The sequence below is a fragment of the Camelina sativa genome, chromosome 20, assembly GCF_000633955.1.
Source record: "Camelina sativa cultivar DH55 chromosome 20, Cs, whole genome shotgun sequence".
Classification (NCBI taxonomy): Eukaryota; Viridiplantae; Streptophyta; class Magnoliopsida; order Brassicales; family Brassicaceae; genus Camelina; species Camelina sativa.
Window position 1 is genome coordinate 3,607,814 of NC_025704.1, and position 22,843 is coordinate 3,630,656.

At 37.9% G+C, this 22,843-nt stretch overlaps 2 protein-coding genes and 1 pseudogene across 4 annotated transcripts in view; 2 read left to right on the forward strand and 1 right to left on the reverse strand.

The window, feature by feature from the left end:
- Positions 1,940-13,749, forward strand: LOC104769068 (annotated as a pseudogene).
- LOC104769067 lies at positions 13,825-17,434 on the forward strand. Of its 2 annotated transcripts, none has more exons than XM_010493189.1 (6): positions 13,825-13,974; positions 14,172-14,302; positions 14,384-15,043; positions 15,135-15,782; positions 15,896-16,555; positions 16,669-17,434. In XM_010493189.1, exons 2-6 carry the CDS (start codon positions 14,226-14,228, stop codon positions 17,285-17,287), a joined length of 2,664 nt encoding a protein of 887 aa, XP_010491491.1. In that variant the 5' UTR covers positions 13,825-13,974; positions 14,172-14,225; the 3' UTR covers positions 17,288-17,434. The 2 variants fall into 2 exon arrangements, with proteins under 2 accessions (XP_010491491.1, XP_010491492.1); XM_010493190.2 differs by having other exon boundaries at positions 16,674-16,878.
- Positions 20,986-22,843, reverse strand: part of LOC104772172 (transcription factor DIVARICATA-like) — a 6,873-nt gene continuing 5,015 nt past the window's right edge. The window contains exons 3-4 of one of the 2 annotated variants that reach the window (XM_019242491.1): positions 21,558-21,840; positions 20,986-21,266 (exon numbers count right to left, since the gene is read on the reverse strand). In XM_019242491.1, the coding sequence (XP_019098036.1) occupies positions 21,230-21,266; positions 21,558-21,840 (320 nt within the window). In that variant the 3' untranslated portion in view covers positions 20,986-21,229. Of the gene's footprint in view, positions 21,267-21,350; positions 21,841-22,843 lie in introns of those variants that run through there. The other variant, XM_010496816.2, reaches the window with a different exon arrangement.

Here is a 22,843-nt window from a genome sequence, read left to right on the forward strand (position 1 = left end):
TTCTCTCTAAGGGTTTTGATTATTGGAAAGCCCTATCAGAGAGATGGAACCTAAACCGACATATGGTGCTATGCGTCGCATCCGTCCATTATCGTTCACATACTATCCATACGCCACGGGGTCAGTGATGATGTTACTCTCTCGTCCCCTTACCTTTTGAGGTTTTGCACAGCTTGAACACTTGACTTATTGACTTATTGTTTTGTTTTTGTAGGACGTCCGCTGGGAAAGAGCATATTAGAGAGGAGCTTGTACGACTAGGAGTTGAGCTCTCAGTCTCTGTAGCTGAATCCATGTTCTTGCTCTGTGATGACATTCATACCATGTTGTGGTTCTGCTTTAAGCTGTGGAAGTATACATTACCTCCCTCTTCTCCTGTGTCAGAAAGGCTGCTTCGCGTTGTTCACTATGTCCACTCAAAGGACATCAAACCCAAGAACAGGGGATTTTGTTGTCCGGATGGTGGCAACTCGGTCCAACGAGAATTCGTCAAGACCACTTGGAAGGATTTTACCGACGGGGTCATTGTTTTGAGTCGCCTTGTTTTGCTTCTCAGGAAGAAAGATTGCTCTTTCGATGATCGGCTCTTATCTTCCGCTGTTGAAAATTACAAGCATCAAGTTCTCAAGAAGCTAGTGGATAAATTGGCGTCCGCAAAAGAGCTGAATGGTTTTGCCAGGGAGACTGTTGCGTCTAACATATCTGACCTGTGGAAGTCTCTCTTTGACGACGAAGAAGCTGGTGAACCAAGTCCAGAAGTGGCGAGGAATATGATTCTTAGCGACCTGTTTCAGCCTATATTGGGGGATTCCTGCCATTGCGAGATACCGACACTGCCCGTTACTTCTCCTTACATTCTAGGGTCAGTAGTATTTACCTTTGTCCCCTTTGAGACATTTCCTCAGTACTCACTCATGTTACACACAAAGTCTGACTTATCTTTTTGTTGTTGTTGTTGTTGTTGGTTTGGCAGGGCAGCATTTGCAAAGCAGGGGATTAGAGAGGAGGTTGTGCAACTAGGAGTTGAGCTCTCGTTATGTGTGGCTGAGTCGATGTTCTTGCTGTGTGATGAAATGAGGAGTGTGTTACAGTTCTGCTTGAAGTTGTGGGGAGATTTAGAAAGCAACATTGGTAATCCCGCTGGGGAAAGGCTGCTTCGTGTAATGCATCATGTCTACTCAAGAAACATCAAATTACAAAAGAATGGAGAAGATCATCATATCGGTGGAGGCAATAAGTCGTCGGTTCAATGGGAATTGGTCAAGTCGACTTGGGGGGATTTAGGTACTGGAATCAGTTATATGCACAACCTTGTCATTATGCTCGAATCAGGAAACGGTTCAGATTGCCGAGAGTATACGTCTCGTGTTGAAGAAGCTCTGAAGGAGGTTAAGGAGAAGTTGAGGTGTGGCAAGGATAATTCAGAGGCGAATGGGTTCGCGAGGGAAGCGATGAAGTCTGTCATTTTGGACATGTGGAAGTCTCTCTTTGACGATGAAGGTACGGAAGATGTATGGGCTCGCAAATTGAGGAGGGAAGAGATTATTTCTGACCTGTTTCCTCCTCATTTGAAATAAGAAGAAGAGTATTATTAAGGCTACCATTTTAGTTTCTCTCCTTGCTTCTTTCTATCGGATTAGACCATCTCCATTGGTTGGTCACTAACAAAGTTATTTAAAAATACTTTTATTATAAATTTTGAAAAATAAGAACTTCATTGAGAAACATTGAATTTTCATGGTCCAATGGTTGATCCTAAACTTGGGGTTAAGAACTTATGATTACTATGACTATAACCAATTAGTGATGCGTTCACTAGAATAATTAGAACTTGTACATGAGAGGGAGTGCACTACAACTGCCAATTAGTGAAACGGAGATTAATGTCTCCAAATTATTTAAAATTAAGGGTTTTTTGACTTTTGACCTAAAAAAAAAACACAAAGCGACTATAACCCTTCCGCGCGGGTCGCGGCGCTCTCAAACTCCCAAATCAAATCATCCCAAACGCAAAAAATTAAGCCTCGATCTTGCTATCTCGCTCTCGCATCCATTCATCTCTGTTGAATTCTCATCATGGCGACTGCTGCTGATTCTCGAGCTGTCAAGTCACATAGCAACTCTGAAGGAAGGAAGAGATTTATGGTTCGTAATTCACTTACGAGATTTTTGTAATTTAACTTTGATCACATGCATGCTCTCTCTCTAATTAATTAATTATGGTTTCTTTACTCAGTTTAAGAATTTCGCCGAGAGAGTGAATGAAATTGAAAGCAAGGTCCTCAAAGTCTTTAGGAGCTTACATAAGGTGAAGGATGAGCCTTCACAGGGTTCCACTTATCTCAAAGATTGCCTCGTTGAATTCAGGGTACGTTACCTGTTTCCCTTCTCAAGTTTTCATTTTCTTCCTCTGAATGTTTCGTTCAATTTGGTTTTGGTTTAATATGCAGGAACTGAATACAGCGGCGGATTTTATCTCGTTTTATGAAGAAATGTTGCCCTGTGTTCAAACTCTGCCGTTGGTTGTCTTGCATCAAGATTTAATCTTCTCTAAACTTGTATCTGGTTTACATATCAAAGCTAGATTCTCTCTCGAAGCCTTTCTCTGGTTTTGCTATCTTCCCCCACTCTTAACTTCTTCTTATTCACGATCATATTGATGCAGAATTATTTATAATCTCTGTTTTTTTTTTTTAAACTTTTTCTTCTTCTTTCTCTTTTAGGTTGATATATGCTTTATCGAGGGATCTCTTGGACGGCTTTCTTCCGTGAGTATTTCCTTTTCTAATTCTTTTCAGCTGCACAGTCCTCTTTTATAGGTTTTTTGGAAGTGCTCAGGATTATATTTTAGATTTTCCAGGCACACTCCGTAATGATCTAACTTGTTGAATTTATTGGTTTGGGAAATTGTTTTGAAGTTTTGTTGTCTCCCTTCCTTCTCTTTGCATTTACGTACATTGGATCTTATATCTTCTAACCAATTGTTGCTTTCGTCTATTTATCTTGTCTAGCTTCCTTCCGCGGCTTGTTAACTCCATAGCGACTCTCCTGAGAAATGGTGGACAGAAAGAACCAGATATTCTTGAGCAGGTTTTTGCTCTCTTGTCTAACATATTCTCCCCTCGGGACAATGCTTAATATTATCTTTTTTTTTTGGCAGATATTCTTATCATGGTCGCACATAGTGCGGGATCTGCAGAAGTATCTCATATGTGACATCGAATGTATTCTCAGGTAAGTACAGAATTATATAGTTTAGTTCCCCTGGATTGAATGATCTGTTACTAGCAGCCTGACTTAGCCAAATATTGTTTGACTAGTTTCTTTACTTTCTTAACGAATCTTCTTTTGATGTAGGGATACATTGGAGCTGAGGTATTACTCCGGCGAACATATCATCAGATTGATGTCACCTTCCATATCATTTTTGTTGAGGACTGCACGGGATGAGCAACTCGAAATAGGTGATGAATTACTACTTTTCATTTCTCTCTCTCTCTTTTTGTTTGTTTCATATCTATGTTAGGGACAGTCCAGTTGACTCTTGTCCCATGAACATTGCAGGGATCAAGAGGATCCTCTCCGAAATTGCAGATCCACTGAAAAAACATGGAGGAGTTAGTATACTATATCATGTTATGAGGGGTACCTCTGAGCATCTCCATTCCAAAGCTGGGAAGGTTTTGAGTTTCTTGCTTAAAGATTCAACATTGTCCTTATGTGATCAATTTCCTCAGGGCAAGTCCTCTTTTCTAAACATAACGTTGGAATATTTCATTAAGTCTAGTGTCTCTGTTTCGCATGTGATTAGTTTAGGAATGAAGTTTAGAGAATGGGAAGTTGGTGTTGGTTTAATCTTGAATTTATACTCCTAAGCTGTTTTACATGGTTCCCTTTCTTCTGATCTTTGTTGGACCCTGTATTTCGTTTTCCAGGTTCTTGTAGTATAGTAGAAGCTTTGAGTTCAACTTTGCAAAGAATATGCAAGGATTTTAAAGCAGAAGAATTATTTGTTATGTGGAACTGCCTGTATGAAGAAACAAAACAATCAATCAAAAACAAAGCAACAGCTCATTTAAGCCGACTCCTGACTCTGCTTACTTCAGTTGTTAGGGTTGAGAAAGGTCACAAGGTTTATGGTGAGTTATTAAGTAATCCAATTTTTTCGACTCGCTGTTGTTCTTTCTTGTGTGCACCCATGAAAACATACATTTTCATGATCGTATTGGCTATTTATGTCGTTGTCAATGTTTAACAGATTACCCATATTTGGTTGGACTCGTGAGCCAGATTGTGCCAACTTTTACGGATTCTTCTGTTGTTCTTGATAAAGTTATGGGACTAATGTTATGCACCATTGACAGTTCCAGTGCTGCCAATGAAATGGAATCCATTGCTTCGCAATGGGCCCCCATTTTTTCCGTGAAGTGTTCGAGGTATTTTGTATACAATTGGATCTGTTTATACTTTTCAACGTTAAATTTTCGAGGTATTTTGTATACAATTGGATCATGCAATCTTTGCAGTTTGCTGAGTTTTTTGCGGGAGTTGCTAGGGAAGGATAAATTAGTTCTGAAAGCCTTTAGAAGTAATATATTAAGGTAAGACCCACGTCTTTTTTTACCTTTTTAAGTCTGCCTCTCATTTATGTCTTTAGTGACTAACTTGTGTGTTGCAGTTCGATCAACAATATGATTTTGGTGTCTCCTGAGGAGGTTATTCCTCTGTTACTATCACTGTGTGAGAGTGAGCAAACAAGTCATGACAAGGTGAACATCATAGATGAATCATTTGAGAGCAAATTTGAGAGAATTCATGAGTTCTTGGAAGAGAAGATTAAGAAAATCCAAACGAATTTAGAGAATATAGGATTAGCTCAAATTGAAGAGGCTGAGTTGGCTGCAGCTTTGGGAGCTATCAAATGTTTTCCCTATTTTAAAGTGGATCCATCATTGCTGATTTGCTTTAAGAATACTCTCATACAGCATTTGGCAGCCTCAGTTGGTAAGTTTTTGCCATGCCATTCACGTCTTATTTCTTAGAAGTTATCATAACTCATTTTTTCATTTTCAGTAAATACTTTTAGTGCTCCGGAACTGATGTGGCAGAGCTTACTTGGTGCTGCTTTGAGGTCATGTCACAAATTCTCTTCTAGTGGAAGACTCATCGACAGTGATCTAGAGGAAGCTTTGTCTCTTGCTAAATCTTACAAGTCATGTGTACAAGTGCTGTCTCCTGTGGCTGACTATTTGGATTTTGTGTATAGGTGAGTTTATATGTTCTGGTGGTTTGTTTATTCTGTATTATTCTTCTCCATGTTTGATGACTCTGTGATGGTACACTGATTCGTTTTTTAATCACAGGCCTCTATTAGCTAAGAATGATCTCTCTAAGGCATGTCCAGAGCTCCAAGCAAATATTGCTGAAGATGCGTTTGACATATTTTCTGAAAATTTATGTCACTCGAAAAAAGACGTCCGTCTTGTGACTTTAAGGATTTTGTGCCATTTTGAAACTTTGTATCCCAACCCTTCTTTTGAAGAGCATCCTCCAATGAAGAAACTGAAAACTGAAGTCATTCAAAAGTCTTCCCCTGAAAGCAACAATGTGAGTAGATATCATTACTTCTGTATTCCAAAAGCTTTATCCTCAAATCCTGATTGTTTTAATAACAGTAGTATCTCTAATAACTTACTCCCTTCAAATTACCAGGTTCTTCAGTTATTGAAAGCAATCGAGGAGTCTCATCTCACAGTATCGACTGAAAGGGAGTTGGTCAAGGACATTAATACAATACAAAATTATCTATCTGCTGGCAGGATACATGACAAATATGTGCCACTTGTATTTAAGGGAATGATAGGGTTATTTTATAATCAGTTTTCGGAAATATGGGAACCAGTATCTGAGTGCCTTGCGGTTCTTATGAAGAAGCACACAGGAGCGGTGTGGAATGATTTTGTTCATTATTTGGGCCAGTGCCAACTAAAACTTGAAGCACTCGACAATCAGACTGAGAATGAAAACGACAGCATTTCACAGATGCAGACTGGTAGGTTTCTTTGCATCTCTTACAGTATCCTTTTCATCTATATATCTTTTTTCTCCTCTTTATAGTTCTAATGTTTGTTTTATTCAATCTGCAGGTCTGATAGAGCGTTTTAATTCGTCTGATACCACACGGTCCACACCTACTGGAAAAGTAGTATCTCTGTTGCTCAAGACCTTACAAAACATTCCCACTGTTGCACAGTCTCGAGTCTCTGATCTTCTCCCTTTGTTATTGAAATTTTTGGGATACAACAGCGAAAATCCTTTGAGGTAATCATAGATCTCTACGTCTTTTGTTCTTGAAGAGTAACTTGATTCATCTGTTGCCATAAGTCTTTCTCTCTACGTTGTAGGGTCGGATTATATAATGGCGGAGCTTGTAAAGGAGAGGAGTGGAAGGGTTTGCTTATACAATGGTTGACTTTACTGAAGTTGATGAAGAATCCGAGGTCTTCTTGTTTTAGTCAGTTTGTAAACGATGTTATGGAGAACAGGTTGGTTTTGATCATCCACTGTTCTTTTGAATATCTTGGAGTAATATAATTTCGTTGACATCTCTCTGCATGCGTTTGGTGTTCGTTGTATGTTTTACCAGGTTCCTGGACCATAATGATGCTGAAATACAAATGAGTGTCCTAGAGTGCCTTGTGTTATGGAATGACTATCTACTCCCACACCGCCATCGCTTGGAGAATTTGATCAAACCAAAAGAACTGAGAGAAGAGCTCGCGACCTGGAACTTCTCCATGGACATCGAAGAAGCTCACAGATGTCATTTTGTTTCTCTTGTAATCAGGATCCTCATGCCTAAAGTTAGGAATTTGAAGACTTCTGCGTCGCGTAAGGTACATACTAATAGTTTCTTTTTAGTTTACTTCACCTTTGCCAATGCGGGTTTTCATTTAGGTCTCAATAGTTTTTTTTTTCTTTTTCTTTTCTCAGCATACAAGTATTCGTCACCGGGAGGCGGTTCTTGGCCTTATATCTCAGCTAGATGTTAATGAACTTTCTCTGTTCTTCGCATTGTTGATGAAGCCTTTAAACATCATATCAGAGGATACAATGGACTTGTTTTGGAGCTCAGGCAAAAGCTCTCTGGATTATTTCCAAAAGTCGAATTTCCTCAAATCTATCAACGCCGATGCTATTTCGACCTTATCCTGGAAGAAGAAGTTTGGTTTTCTTCATGTCATACAACATATACTTGAAGTCTTTGATGTATTACATGTCCGACCATTTCTAGACTTTCTGATGGGATGTGTTGTCCGGCTATTGATAACCTATGATCCAAATATCGAAGAAGAAAAGAGCATTGATAAAGAGAGTGTTTCAACATATCACGACCAGGTAAAATTGTTATTAAGGTTTCCGCTCATATCATTTCTTTGGAACATATTGACTGACTCTNCCATGGACATCGAAGAAGCTCACAGATGTCATTTTGTTTCTCTTGTAATCAGGATCCTCATGCCTAAAGTTAGGAATTTGAAGACTTCTGCGTCGCGTAAGGTACATACTAATAGTTTCTTTTTAGTTTACTTCACCTTTGCCAATGCGGGTTTTCATTTAGGTCTCAATAGTTTTTTTTTTCTTTTTCTTTTCTCAGCATACAAGTATTCGTCACCGGGAGGCGGTTCTTGGCCTTATATCTCAGCTAGATGTTAATGAACTTTCTCTGTTCTTCGCATTGTTGATGAAGCCTTTAAACATCATATCAGAGGATACAATGGACTTGTTTTGGAGCTCAGGCAAAAGCTCTCTGGATTATTTCCAAAAGTCGAATTTCCTCAAATCTATCAACGCCGATGCTATTTCGACCTTATCCTGGAAGAAGAAGTTTGGTTTTCTTCATGTCATACAACATATACTTGAAGTCTTTGATGTATTACATGTCCGACCATTTCTAGACTTTCTGATGGGATGTGTTGTCCGGCTATTGATAACCTATGATCCAAATATCGAAGAAGAAAAGAGCATTGATAAAGAGAGTGTTTCAACATATCACGACCAGGTAAAATTGTTATTAAGGTTTCCGCTCATATCATTTCTTTGGAACATATTGACTGACTCTTTTTTTTTTTTGTTTGGTGTAGGCTGGCAGTTCTTTAAAGCAGTTTAAAGAGTTGAGATCCTTATGTTTGAAGATCATTGCTCGTGTTCTTGAAAAGTACAAGGGTTGTGATCTTGGCTCTGATTTCTGGGACCTCTTCTTTTCTGCAGTGAATTCGTTAATCAAGAGTTTTAAGCAGGAGGGTTCTAGCAGTGAGAAACCAAGCTCATTGTTCTCATGCTTCTTGTCGATGAGTAAAAGCCGCAGTCTCGTCACCTTCTTATGTCGGGAAGAGTCTCTTATTCCAGACATTTTTTCAATTATAACAGTCACCACAGCTTCAGAAGCTATAAAGTCCTCTGCCTTGAGTTTCATAGAGAATCTGCTCAGTCTTGAGAGTGAATTGGATGATGATGATGATGATGACCATATGATCAAAGGATTCTTAGATCCATATATAGAGGCACTGATTAACAGCTTGCATTCTCTTTTCCGCTGTGATATTTTGAAAAGGTAAGGGCTCTTGTAAATTATAAGACTTAGTTACTTTCGTCTTTGTTTCTACTTCTTTTGTTCTGAAGAAAAAAGGTGTTAATCATGATCAGGAAATCATTCAAGTATCATGGAGAAAGAGAGATTAAGATACTTAAACTATTGTCCAAGCACATCCGAGATGAATCTAATGTTATGGAGTATTTGGATATCTTGCTATCTTTCTTGGATAAACGTGTGAAAGATTCTGGTATGGTTACTGTTACTCATTTCTTTTTTTGGTTAGAATTATGTAATATCGACCGTCTCTTGTGTGACTGTCTTAGTGTTTATGCAGATATTCATCGTGAGGCTTTGCTAGCCATTAAGGACATCACATCGTTACTTGGGAGTGAGAGTACTAGCAAAATTATAGATACGGTCTCACCTCTGCTTGTTGATGCTGCACGTGATGTTAGATTATGCATTTGTGATCTTCTTGAATCTCTTGCAAAAATCGACCTTTCTCTGGATCTAATGGTAAGTATACAAATCTCTGTTTGAACCTGAGTCATTTATTTCTCATTGTGTTTTGAGACTGTAACAAACTACTGGTTGTGTCATCCTACAGGCGAAAAGCCTCAGCGATATGAATGCAACCTCACCCATGGAAGTTGATGACCTTGACTATGAAACAATAATTAAAGCTTATGCAAAGATTGATGCGGATTTCTTTACCAAATCCTCGGAGCAGCAGATGATGATTATACTCTCACAGAGTTTATACAACATATCATCATCAGAAGTTACTTTAAAGGATTGTGCATTCAACCTCTTGTGCACTTTTATTGAGTTTTCAGCTTCCATACTTTGCCAAGAGGCTTCAGCTCACTCTGACAATGGCAAAGAGGTTTCAAAATCTGATGCAAACTGGACAGGAGATCGTGTGTTGTGGATTATAAATAAGTTTATTTTAAAACACATTGGATGCATTAAACAGAGGAATTTCTAGTGGAAAGGTACAGTGACCCTTCTAAGTCTGGCATGAATGTTTAATTATTTATAGTCAGGATACTGCTTTGTAACATGGATATCCTTGGCTCTCTTGTTTGCATTTAAGATTCTTAGAAACGAATAATTTTGCTGCAGGAGGAGATTCTCTTGATACGCAAAATGGTGACAAAACTTCCAGATTCCGGGAATCTTGCTGCATTCGGACCCTTATGCTCTGAAAACGATGACATTGATTTCTTTAAAAACGTCTTTAGCATTCAGGTAAAATGACTCCTTCACATTTTGTATCTTTGCAGCTTATAGCTTTTAGCTTATGAAAGATGATAGAAACCTTATAGTGACTTTTACTTTCTTTTAAATGTCTTGTAGATACACCGTAGAAAAAAGGCGATTAACCGTTTTGCCAAGGAGATCAAAGATAGAAGTCTGCCTGAGGTGATCTCTTTGCGTCTCTTAGATTCTTTGAATTCTACTTTTTGTAGCGTCAATATGACCAATTGCTATCGGGGTTGCAGGGCGTAGTGAGAAAACTTCTAGTCTCAGTGTTTTTCAACATGCTGCTTGATGGAGAAGATAAAAAAGGTCAAAACAAAAAAGGTCAGAATAGAAAAGGTCAAGATAAAAATGTTCAAAATCTCCATGACGCATGCGCAGAAGCCCTTGCATCCGTGTCAGCTCATATGAGTTGGTGCTCGTACTACGCTCTGCTGAATCGGTGTTTCCGTGAGATGAAGACGCATACGGAGGAAAAGAGAAAGCGTCTGCTGAATCTCGTCTGCTCGATTTTGGACAAATTTCATTTTGCAAAAGATGGACACGAACAGGAGGTTAGGACTTGCCTCGAGAAAACCTTGCTCCCCAAGATACAGAAGCTGATGGATTCTGAGTCTGATAGTGTTACTCTGAGAAGCTATGTAGCTGCGGTGAAGGTTCTAAAGCTGCTCCCCAAAGAGATAATGGACTCAAATATTGATTCTCTAGTTTATAAAATTTCCAAATTTTTGAGGCATCGGGAGGACCGCACACGAGATGAAGCCAGAAAGGTTCTCGCTGCTTGTTTGAAGGAACTTGGAATGGAGGGTTACTTGCAACTTTTTCTTCAAAAACTAGTTTCATTACTTAACAAAGGATCTGAGGTGCATGTGCTCGGGTACACTGTCAATTCCATCTTATCTGAGTGCCTACCAAACCCTACGGGTTGCATGTTGGATCATTGTTTGGAAAATCTCCTTGATGTGGTGGAAGCTGATATCCTTGGAGATGTTGATGAACACAAAGAGGATAGAAAATATTCATTGAAGACGAAGAAAGAAACGAAAACACGCAAGTCACTTGCTACTCTGAAATTGATTGCTGAAAATGTAACGTTCAGAAGCCATGCACTGAAGCTCCTTCTCTGGTAACTAGACAGCTGCAGAGACCTATGACTTCAAATTTAAAATCCAAACTGGAGGATATGTTAAAGCATATTGCGTTTGGTATTGAAGGCAATCCATCTGTGGATCAAGGAGATCTTTTCTGTTTTATATACCACATTGTGGAAGATAGTATTAACAACAGGAGTTGCCTCGGAGATCAAGCGTCTTCTCTACCATCCAAAAAGAAAAGGAAATCGAAACATCTGCAAGAGACTTGTGGTGGTAAGTCATGTCCACATCTCATAACCGTGTTTGCCCTGGACTTATTGCACAACAGACTGAAGAAAATCCAACCCAGCAATACTAATGAAGAGCTGGTGTCGAAGTTGGATCCATTTGTCAAACTACTTGTTGGGTGCTTGAGCTCTAAGTATGAAGATGTTGTATCTTCATCTGTTAGTTGTTTCACTGCATTGATAAGCTTACCTTTTCCCTCCCTCAAGTCTGAAGCAGGTAAAGTGATAACCATCACGGCTGAGTCTGCAGTGAGTTCCAGTAGTCATCTTGTGCAGACAGGGAAAAAGCTTTTAAAAGCTGTTCTCGGCAATGAAAAATTCAATTTCTCATCTGAGGAGTTGAATATGCTGATTCAGCTCCCCATGTTTGTTGATCTGGAATCGGATCCATCTGTGGATTCATTGAATGCTTCTCTTTCACTTCTCAAGGCCATTGTGAAAAGGAAAGTTCCGAAGATATATGATGTTGCTGATCAGGTTTCAAAGTTGATGATCACACATAACGATAAATCAGTCCGCAAGAAGTGCAAAGAGTTACTTTTAGATTTTTTGGTGAATCAAGCACTCTCTAAGAAACGCCTAGAAGGACATTTTAACTTTCTGCTGAAAAATCTGAGGTATGTATATAGTTAAGCTTTGTGGAAATATGGCCTCTTATTTTGTTTCAAATATTAACTGTATTTTTCTTTCACCAGCTATGAACATTCAAGTGGAAGAGAAGTAGTTCTTGAGGTTCTTAACGATCTTATCAAGAAATTCTCACAACCTAAACTCGGGAAGCAGTCAGTTCTTGACCAGCAGTCTCAAATCTTGTTTGTTGAGCTTACTCGTCGCTTGGCAACTGATGATGCTAAAGATTCGCTGTCCGAGATCTGTGATTTGATGAAACTTCTGATAGGTCGCACTAGTAATTATAAATTCTGTCTTGAGCTATGTCTGGGTTGGTATAAGCAGGAGAACACACAGGCTAAAGCAGCACAGGTAAATTGCTCTGAGTGCCCCGCGCATTTTCTGTTTGACGATAGTTTATATATCAGATCAGTAGGAAGTATATGAAATAATTTATAACTTGACATGCTTCTTATTGGAAATTTATGGCTTGTAACATCGTCACAAAGCTGTGTTTTTGTGGGTTGTGCGTTACTTTTTGCGGCTCTCTCATTCATTTGTTGGATGGCTGTGCAGGTACTGGGATTTTTCATTGAAGTCAGGAAGGAGGCATTTTCGGAGCAGATCCAGAGTATATTGTTGCAGGAGGCTAAATCGATTTTGGAGTCTGCTGTACAGTTGCAAAATAATACTGTTGAGGAAGGCAGCATTCCTTTCTGGAAGGAAGCATACTTATCTCTTGTTATGATCGAGAAGATGCTCAAGCAGTTTCCTGATTTATGTTTCGCAAAACAATTAGAGGTAATAATGTTGTCAACAAATCTAGTTCTGAGAAGTTGTTGTCTCGTTAATCATTTCAGTATTTCCTTTGATGGTTGATCTTTTTCTTGTTTCTTCAGGATGTATGGAAATGGGTGTTTAAGTTGTTGTTGCACCCACACAAATGGTTGCAAATTATAACCTGCCGGCTCCTGAATTATTATTTCAAGAAATTAGCCGAGTCTCGGAAAACAGTAGCTGATTCTCTTCTTGGCAAGCCAAGTAGCCTTTTCATGGTAGCTGCTTCTCTTTGCTTCCAGTTAAAGATGAATGCCATTGCAGAAGAAGGCAACGATCAAAATAATGATGCTACTGAAGAAGATATTGTCACAGAGAATATTGTTTTTGCCGTCTCTGGTCTTCATTTAAGGATTGGACAGTCAGATCATGAGTACTGGTCCAGTCTTGACAAGGATGAGCAAGCGGAGTTCCTTGAAGCCTTTGTACTATATGATTCAGGGAAAGTAAGGTCTACTTTTTTGGCTCTTACTTCAGGCAGCGAGAAAAGCCAAGATGATGTAAGAAAGGTATTGATTGGAAGTTTGCTCAAAAGAATGGGGAAGCTTGCTCTTGATATGGACGTGATTCATACGAGAACCGTGAGAATTGTTCTGAGCGTGTATAAAGAATTTGCGTCAAAGTTGAATCAAGAAGAGTGTCGCCTATATGCCTACAGAATTCTGTTTCCGCTGTACAAAGTCTGCCAAGGGTTTACAGGGAAAGTCATCTCAGGTGAGTTGAAACAGCTAGCGGAAGAGGTAAGAGACAGTATAAGAGACGAGAGGTTAGGTAGCCAAGTGTTTGTGCAAGTGTACAGCGAAATCAAAAAGAGTTTGGAAGCCAAGAGGGAGAAGAGGAAGCGTGAGGAGAAGCTAATGGCGGTGATAAACCCTGAGAGAAACGCAAAGAGGAAACTGAAGCTAGCTTCAAAGAACAAGGCTAACAAGAAAAGGAGGATTATGAGCAGTAAAATAGAAAGATGGTCACGCTCTTAGAGTTTACCCTTTTGATTAGAATTAGAATTAACTTATAAAACCTGATTATTTTATTTCACCGAAAATTAATTAAGCTAATTCACCTATATATATGAAGTATATGCAACAAGTGAACTAATATCAATGGACTGCACGCACTTCCAGTACACAACAAAACAGCAGAGTAACGCAGTTTTATTTTACAACCGTAACTCTGTTTTTACTCATTACTGCGGAATTGTATATATAATTTTCGTCTTCGAGAGAACAAAGAAAGCGCTTATTAGAATTTGTTAGGGTTCTTTAGAAATTTCTCGACGACGATGTTTTAGGTTTGTGCTTCTTTCCCCTTTATTCTTTTTTTTCCTTACCTACAAAATCTTTTATCTGTAGAAGCACTGATGTGACGTCGATTCATTTTTTGATTGAATGATTTAGTTTATCACCGTCTTCGTCTCGTTTAGGGTTTTTTTTTTTTTTTTTTTGTTTCTCTTTGTTTCTAAATTGTGTTTTGTTTTGATGATGATAGATACGATAGCTAGTTGCAGGGGATTTGATTATTGGATTTTAAGCCCTCGGAGATATGGAACCCAAACCGACACATGGTGTTATGCGTCGTATCCGTCCACCATCGTTCACATACTATCCATACGCCACGGGGTCAGTGTTGTTACTCTCTAGTCCCTTACCTTTTGAGAGTTTGCATGCCTAGCATGAACACTGACTTAGACTTCTTTGTAGGACATCCTCTGGGAAAGAGCACATTAGAGAGGAGCTTGTACGACTAGGAGTTGAGCTTTCAGTCTCTATTGCTGAATCCATGTTCTTGCTCTGTGATGACATTCACACCATGTTGTGGTTCTGCTTTAAGCTGTGGAGATATACATTACCTCCCTCCGATCCTGTGTCAGAAAGGCTGCTTCGCGTTTTTCACTATGTCTACTCAAAGGACATCAAACCCAAGAACACACCGGTTTGTTGTCCTGATGGTGGCAACTCTGTCCAATGGGAATTCGTCAAGACCACTTGGAAGGATTTTACCGACGGGATACTTGTTTTGAATCGCCTTGTTTTGCTTCTCAGGAAGAAAGATTGCTCTTTCGATGATCGGCTCTTATCTTCCGCTATTGAAAACTACAAGCAACAAGTGCTTAAGAAGCTAGAGGAAAAATTGGCGTCCGCAAAAGATGTTTCAGAGCTGAATGGTTTTGCCAGGGAGACAGTTGCGTGTAGCATTTCTTACCTGTGGAAGTCTCTCTTTGACGACGAAGATGCTGCTGGCGAACCAAGTCCAGAAGTGACGAGGGATAGGATTATTAGCGACCTGTTTCAGCTTATTTTGGACGATTCCTGCCATTGCGAGATACCGTCACTGCCCGTTACTTCTCCTTACATTCTAGGGTCAGTGTATTTACTTGGCCTCAACTCACTCATGTTACAAACAAAGTCTGTTTTCATATCTGACTTCTTTTTGTTGTTGTTGGTTTGGCAGGGCAGAATTTGCAATGCAGGGGATTAGAGAGGAAGTTGTGCAACTAGGAGTTGAGCTCTCGCTATGTGTGGCTGAGTCGATGTTCTTGTTGAGTGATGAAATCCGGAGTGTGTTAAAGTTCTGCTTGAAGTTGTGGATAAGTGTTAGGGTGTTCCGAAAAACTGGTAGTCCCGTTGGGGAAATGCTGCTTCGTATGATGCATCATGTCTACTTAAGAAATATCAAACCGAAGAATGGAGTGTATCATATTGGTTGCAAGTCGGTTCAATGGGATTTGATCAGGACGACTTGGGAGGATTTTGTTGCTGGAATCAGAGATTTGCACAATCTTTTTATGAGACTCGAAGTAAATGGAACCTCGGCAGGTGGACGAGAGTATACGTCTCGTGTTGAAGATTTGCTGAAGAAGGTTAAGGAGAAGTTGAGGTGTGCCAAGGATGTTTCAGAGGCGACTGGGTTTGCGAGGGAAGCTATGGAGTCTAACATTTTGGGCTTGTGGAAGTCTCTCTTTAACCAAGATACCGAGGAAGCATGGGCTCAAAACGTGATGAGGCGTGAGATGCTTATGGACTTGTTTCAGCCTATTTTGGAGGAATCCTGCCATGGCGAGATACCGACACTGCCCGTTACTTCTCCTTACATTCTAGGGTCAGTGTATTCAGTAGTACTTTACTTTTAGCCCCCTTTGAGAGTTTTCCTCAACTCGCCACACAAAGTCTGTCTTCGTATCTGACTTCTTTTTGTTGTTGTTTGTTTGGCAGGGCAGAATTTGCAATGCAGGGGATTAGAGAGGAGGTTGTACAACTAGGAGTTGAGCTCTCAGTCTCTGTAGCTGAATCCATGTTCTTGCTCTGTGATGACATTCATACCATGTTGTGGTTCTGCTTTAAGCTGTGGAAGTATACATTACCTCCCTCTTCTCCTGTGTCAGAAAGGCTGCTTCGCGTTGTTCACTATGTCTACTCAAAGGACATCAAACCCAAGAACAGGGGATTTTGTTGTCCGGATGGTGGCAACTCGGTCCAACGGGAATTCGTCAAGACCACTTGGAAGGATTTTACCGACGGGGTCATTGTTTTGGATCGTCTTGTTTTGCTTCTCAGGAAGAACGATTGCTCTTTCGATGATCGGCTCTTATCTTCCGCTGTTGACAAATACAAGCAACAAGTTCTTAAGAAGCTAGAGGACAAATTGGCGTCCGCAAAAGATGTTTCAGAGCTGAATGGTTTTGCCAGGGAGACTGTTGCGTCTAACATATCTGACCTGTGGAAGTCTCTCTTTGACAACGAAGATGCTGCTGGCGAACCATGTCCGGAAGTGCCAAGGAATAGGATTCTTACCGACCTGTTTCAGCCTATTTTTGAGGATTCCTGCCATGGCGAGATACTGTCACTGCCCGTTACTTTTCCTTACTTTCTAGGGTCAGTGTATTCAGTAGTACTTTACTTTTAGCCCCCTTTGAGAGTTTTCCTCAACTCGCCACACAAAGTCTGTCTTCATATCTGACTTCTTTTTGTTGTTGTTGGTTTGGCAGGGCAGAATTTGCAATGCAGGGGATTAGAGAGGAGGCTGTGCAACTAGGAGTTGAGCTCTCGCTATGTGTGGCTGAGTCGATGTTCTTGCTGTGTGATGAAATCTGGAGTGTGTTACAGTTCTGCTTGATGTTGTGGAAAAGTGTTGAGAGGTTCCGGAAAACTGGTAGTCCCGTTGGAGAAAGGCTGCTTCGTGTGATGCATCATGTCTACTCAAGAAATATCAAACCGAAGAATGGAGTGTATCACAGTGGTTACAAGTCGGTCCATTGGGATTTGATCAGGACGACTTGGGAGGATTTTGTTGCTGGAATCAGAGATTTGCACAATCTTTCTATGAGACTCGAAGTAAATGGAACCTCGGCAGATGGACGAGAGTATACGTCTCGTGTTGAAGAATTGCTGAAGAATGTCAAGGAGAAGTTGAGGTGTGCCAAGGATGTTTCAGAGGCAAATGGGTTTGCGAGGGAAGCGATGGAGTCTAACATTTTGGGTTTGTGGAAGTCTCTTTTTGACCGAGGTACCGAGGAAGCATGGGCTCGAAACGCGATGAGGCATGAGATGCTTATGGACTTGTTTCAGCCTTTTTATAAAAAAACAGAAGAAGCAAAACAGCATTAGCCTACTAGCAGGTGTCTTCTTGCTTCTATGTATCGTCGTACGTCGGAGTAGAGTTCCCTTCATTTGTATGTCTCCAGACTTTGTTCATTCCTGCCAACTTGTTTTACTTGGTGAAATCATAAACTTTGGTTGCCTTGTCAAATTTAATCATGGATTTTTGCATAAATAACGTTTCGTATAAATTGTTTTCATTTAGCCAGGGTTTTAACTATAAACAATACAATCAACAATTACTTGATCTCCAAGATATTACTTGAATTGTAATCCTTTAAGATCCGACTCTAAATGTCTTATAAATCAAGATTTTAATAATTGGTCTCCATCTAAGAGCGTTAATAATTATGAAACAAAAGAGATAAGAGAAGAATGTATATTATATCCAGGATGAGATAATGTTAAGCGTTAAAACAAGTACAAATATACTAACTAAAGCTAGAACCAGAGCACCGAGAGAATGCTATTGCGTGTCATACATAACAAGACTTAGAGAATTGATCGCTAGTTGTACAGAATGAGAATATTTTTTTTGTGTTGAAGGTTTGAACTCGACCCACCCAGTCATTAGCTTGGAATTATGAAATGGTAGATAGATCTCCCCGAGATGCGGCTGACAAGAACATCTTTAACGTCAAAATCTCTTCCCAACAGCAATTGTTTTGTTTTGGGGTCTGGTTCAACAACCTTGATAATCACCTTTTCGCCTTGCCTGGCAACATCGACAGGTTGATGGTCCTTCTCAATCCATGCAACACGTCCTATATTGATAAAAGCTTTGTGTGGAATGCATAATGGAGTCCCTACCTGAACCAAAACCAAAAGAAGAGAAAGTTAAAAAAAATAAAACAAACCCCAAGCAAACACTTGGACCAAATTTTGCAAGGAAGTGAAAGTAGAGGCCATAACATAAACTCCCTCCCCATGCTTGCTTTATCTTGCTATCAAATATTCCAATTCATCTTGCTGCCTATCCAACCTCTCTGTCTTCAAATAAAACCCACCACAACAGAAAAAGAAAGACGACACACGTACGGTAGCTTTAATTTTTATGACCCTTGTTAATATCAACACGGACCCTTAACATAGGAGGATGCTCACAAACCCTTAAATTAAACTACATAACATTCTGAGAGAGAGAGAGATTGATGAACCAAAATTAATAATAAATTTAATGTACGTACCTGTAGTACACTGAGGGCAAGTTTTTTAAAATTATTTTTAAAATATTTTAAATTATATTATTTGTTAATTTTGTTTGTTTTCTATAGTAATTAAGATTGTATAATTGTGTATTGATTCTTAATTTTAGGACTTAACCCGCAGGAATACTACATAATAAATTATTTTACTTAACCGTAATTTAATCAACTTAACTAAATATGTTTAATATTCTATTATTGATAGCTAATGATAACACAAGAATGAACTTATGATTTAACCGTGTTGTAAAAGTTAATGATAATTTTAAATTTATATTAATATTAATCTAAACTCATCCCGCCATATAAGTATATAACCTACTCGTGATATTTTTAAAAATAAGTGTAAATAATTATAGTATTTTGAACCATTTGAAATATATAATTTATTATATCTAAAAAAACTAACGATTCATGTAAAAAAGCGAGACAAAAAACCGAATAAAATTGATTAAAAAATTAAAAATTTAGTTGCTTAAATTAAACTCACTTCTCATTCAGATTCATATTCATTTTGTTCTTATTTATGATATGATATGACTTTAATTATTCTGATTTATATTCAATATTTTTTCATTCAGATGTGAGAGGTTAAACACAAAATTTATTCTTTACTTGAGTAAGATATGCCTGTTTTTTCAAAATTCAAATAACAACAAATGCAGGAAAAAAATATTGTTACATTAATGTTATGTATGGTTCAATGAACACCAAAAATGGGCAAACAAATATGATAGAAAAATCATAATTTAGAATCTTAACAAAGCCTTTTAAATAACTAAACTATTAATTATTAGAAATTATATGAAAACTATATTTTATAATGAAAAATAAAATCAGGTTTGGTTATAATTAGTAGATAATTAATTGTTAAGACTGTTTAGATACGTGTAATATAAGTATTGTTCATATTTCGTTTATACCTTTAAAAAGTGTCTTTTCAAATCTGATTAGCTAATATTTTTTTATGGGTGATGATTTGATTTAGGCAATGTTCTAATATATTGCAGAATGTATGGAGAATATGCCATTAATTTGTTTCTCATTTAACTACGAAATAATTTCCATATTTCAAAGATTTATTTTTGATATATTAATTATTGTTAGCATTTTATTTATTTTTTTGGATGATAAATGGTAATGGCATTGCTTGTAAATAGTTTTAAACCTCAAGGTTTCTTTGCTAAAACTGCTGCAAAAATGTTATATAGATTATTATTTCTCACATTGTAGATAGATAAATAACCTCATCTCTTTAATTCTTTTTATTTAAGGTAAGTGTTTTAATGTTATTTAAAAAAAAATGAATGTAGCACACGGATATCCATAAGAAATTGTGAATGTCAAAAACTGATCCATACAAAATTGTGAATGGCTGACTTGAGAAGATTTTAGAGAAGTTTTTCTTTGGTGAGCCCTCAAACGCTCAAACTAGTCTTTTTTTTATCACTAACACAATATATTACCTTGTCACTACGGCATTTCTTCGTAGCAAGAAGAAGAAAGGAAGATGGATTAGTATATATACTTGCACGACTTAATCTTGTTGATTGGCATGGTTTGGCAAGTCATTGATTTGATATATAGTTGCATTAGGTATGTTATTACTCAAACAAGAAATTGTCAAAGAATATTCATAGGGAGATGTTATTACTGAAGGTGTTGTAAATCATTTTCTACAGAAATAAGAATCTTGCTTAAGAGGAATGGTTAATCAGGAAAATGACAGTCTGAATGGCTTGCCCTGCTTCTACAATATCTCTCAATATTATTACAAGATCCAAAAGGAGTTACAACTTCAAAATAAGGAATTGCACGTTGTAGTTGACAATCTCCTTTATAATAAAACGGAAGTACACAACATTATTTTGGTAGACTTTATAATTTTAATAAATGGTTACAAATAGGTTATACATAGATTATAAATTAATCAATATATTAATTGTAACAGATAAAATCTTAATTGTAACAGAAAATCTTAAACGAGTTATTCTAAATTGATAGTTCATGGATATTCCAAACTTCATTTTCGGAAGATCACGTATATGGTTCCAAATATCTAGAATCACAATAATACCAATTTATTTTCCACATATTTTATTGATAAATCACATCAATAAAAAATTATTAAAGGGATAAAAATATACTTTCAATCATTAAAAAAAAGAATCAAATTTTGCTAATTTAACAAAATTAATTGTGATCTTCGTGAACGTATTCAAAAATTAAAAATTAAACCTTAAAGCTAGATTATGACTGTGCTAGAGCACGGGTTGAAATTCATTTTATTTATATTATAATTTTAGAATAAATATAATTTATATGATTGATTTTAAAAATTTTTAAGATGCTAGCATTAATCGTGATCTTCAGAATTGTATTTTATTTTAAAATTTTAATATAAATAAAATTAATTTTAACTCGTGCTCTAGCACGGGTACTAATCTAGTTCAAAGATATTGTTGAGTGAGTACAAGATATACAATGTTGCATTGTTGTAAGTCTCATAACAGAGGCTTTATTGTGCTCACATACAAAGAAGAGTTTGTGTGTTTTTTTTTTTTGCTTCTCGAGTCTGAAACTATTCATGTGATCTTAATATCTTATTCGGACCTCATAACAATCCCCACAAAACTAAGTAATAAAAAAACTCACTCAAGGAACAAGCTTGAATATTCACTAAATCCTTTACACATCTTTCTTACACCTAAAACGAAGTGCACTATCACAATAAAGGTGTTTTCGGTTACCTATGAGCCGTTGGTGTATGCGGCATGGTGTATNCTTCGTTGTAAGTCTCATAACAGAGGCTTTATTGTGCTCACATACAAAGAAGAGTTTGTGTGTTTTTTTTTGCTTCTCGAGTCTGAAACTAATCATGTGATCTTAATATCTTATTCGGACCTCATAACAATCCCCACAAAACTAAGTAATAAAAAAACTCACTCAAGGAACAAGCTTGAATATTCACTAAATCCTTTACACATCTTTCTTACACCTAAAACGAAGTGCACTATCACAATAAAGGTGTTTTCGGTTACCTATGAGCCGTTGGTGTATGCGGCATGGTGTATGGTATCTGACCCATGTTCATTGTTGCACCAGGAACCACTGAACCAGGAACTGGAGCAGCATGGGCACCAAAAGCAATGTGAGGTGGAGCTGGAAGGTTCACTGGTGTTCCAACTGCTGAGACCATCGTTCCAGCTACTGGTTGACCTATGGTGGGTGTTCCATACATAGGAGGTCCCGGTGGTGGTTGAGAGACGGCTTGCTTGGCTGATTTGTTTCCCCCTCCAGCAACAGCAACAGAAACAGAACTGGTGGTGTTGTTGCCGTTATTGCTGTTGTTCTGACCAGTGATTGGTCCTTGTGGTGTTGAGACATCTGCGTTGCCAACACTAGTGATGTCGTGAATGCTTGATCGCCTTCTATCTTTGTTCATTGAGTTAAGACGAATGAAATACTTTTGAGCGTGGCTTGCTACTTGGGTCGGTGTTCTTGTTACTACAAAGTTGCGAGAAATGCTACGCCAATCTCCTTTCCCGTACTTATCCAAACCAAGAAGAAATAACCTGTAACGTAGAAAAGACAAAGACAACAGTTCATCATAATCATTGCATAACCAAAAAGGCAGAAACTTCCAGGTCATAGTATCAAATATGGAAACACACAAACCACTGCCAAACACAACCTAAAAATGATTGCATGTAACACATTAAGGTTTTGTCTTGCATCCACATCTACATCTAATTTGTATATAACATATTAACATGCCACAAAGGTCCGAATCCTACTTCTCAATTGCTTCACTGGATTTTAATTTCGTAAATAAACACGAGAGACATCTCTAGACATCGGTATAAAGAGTTTGAATATGAACCTCGTGATCTCTTTCTTGTCCTACTTTTCCTATTTTATAACTAGCTACGCATTTTCTAATTTACTAGGAGGATCTATCACAGCCAAAACTCAATTTGTCCAAAAAGCACATGTAAACCACCAAATAGATCAAGATGACAGGGGATTAGACCAAAATAATGGCAAAATACAAGAATGGTGTACGAAACTGTTAAAATGGCTTCAATCAGACAAATAAGCATTTTTAAAAAACTCTCCCAGCAAAAAAAACTAAACAACAAAGACAGACTTCACTATTACATCAGTTTTGGGATATAAACAGTGAAGTAATTAATTATATGTCACTTATATAACCATTAGATACTTAACTCTAGTTTTTACGCCTTATCTACTCTAATAATATCCCAAAACCACTTGCAGCTTCAAGAGAGTAAAATGAAGACTGAACTTTAAAGTAAGATTTTCTTGTCTCTTTCTAAAAGGAAGGTGGATGGAGTCT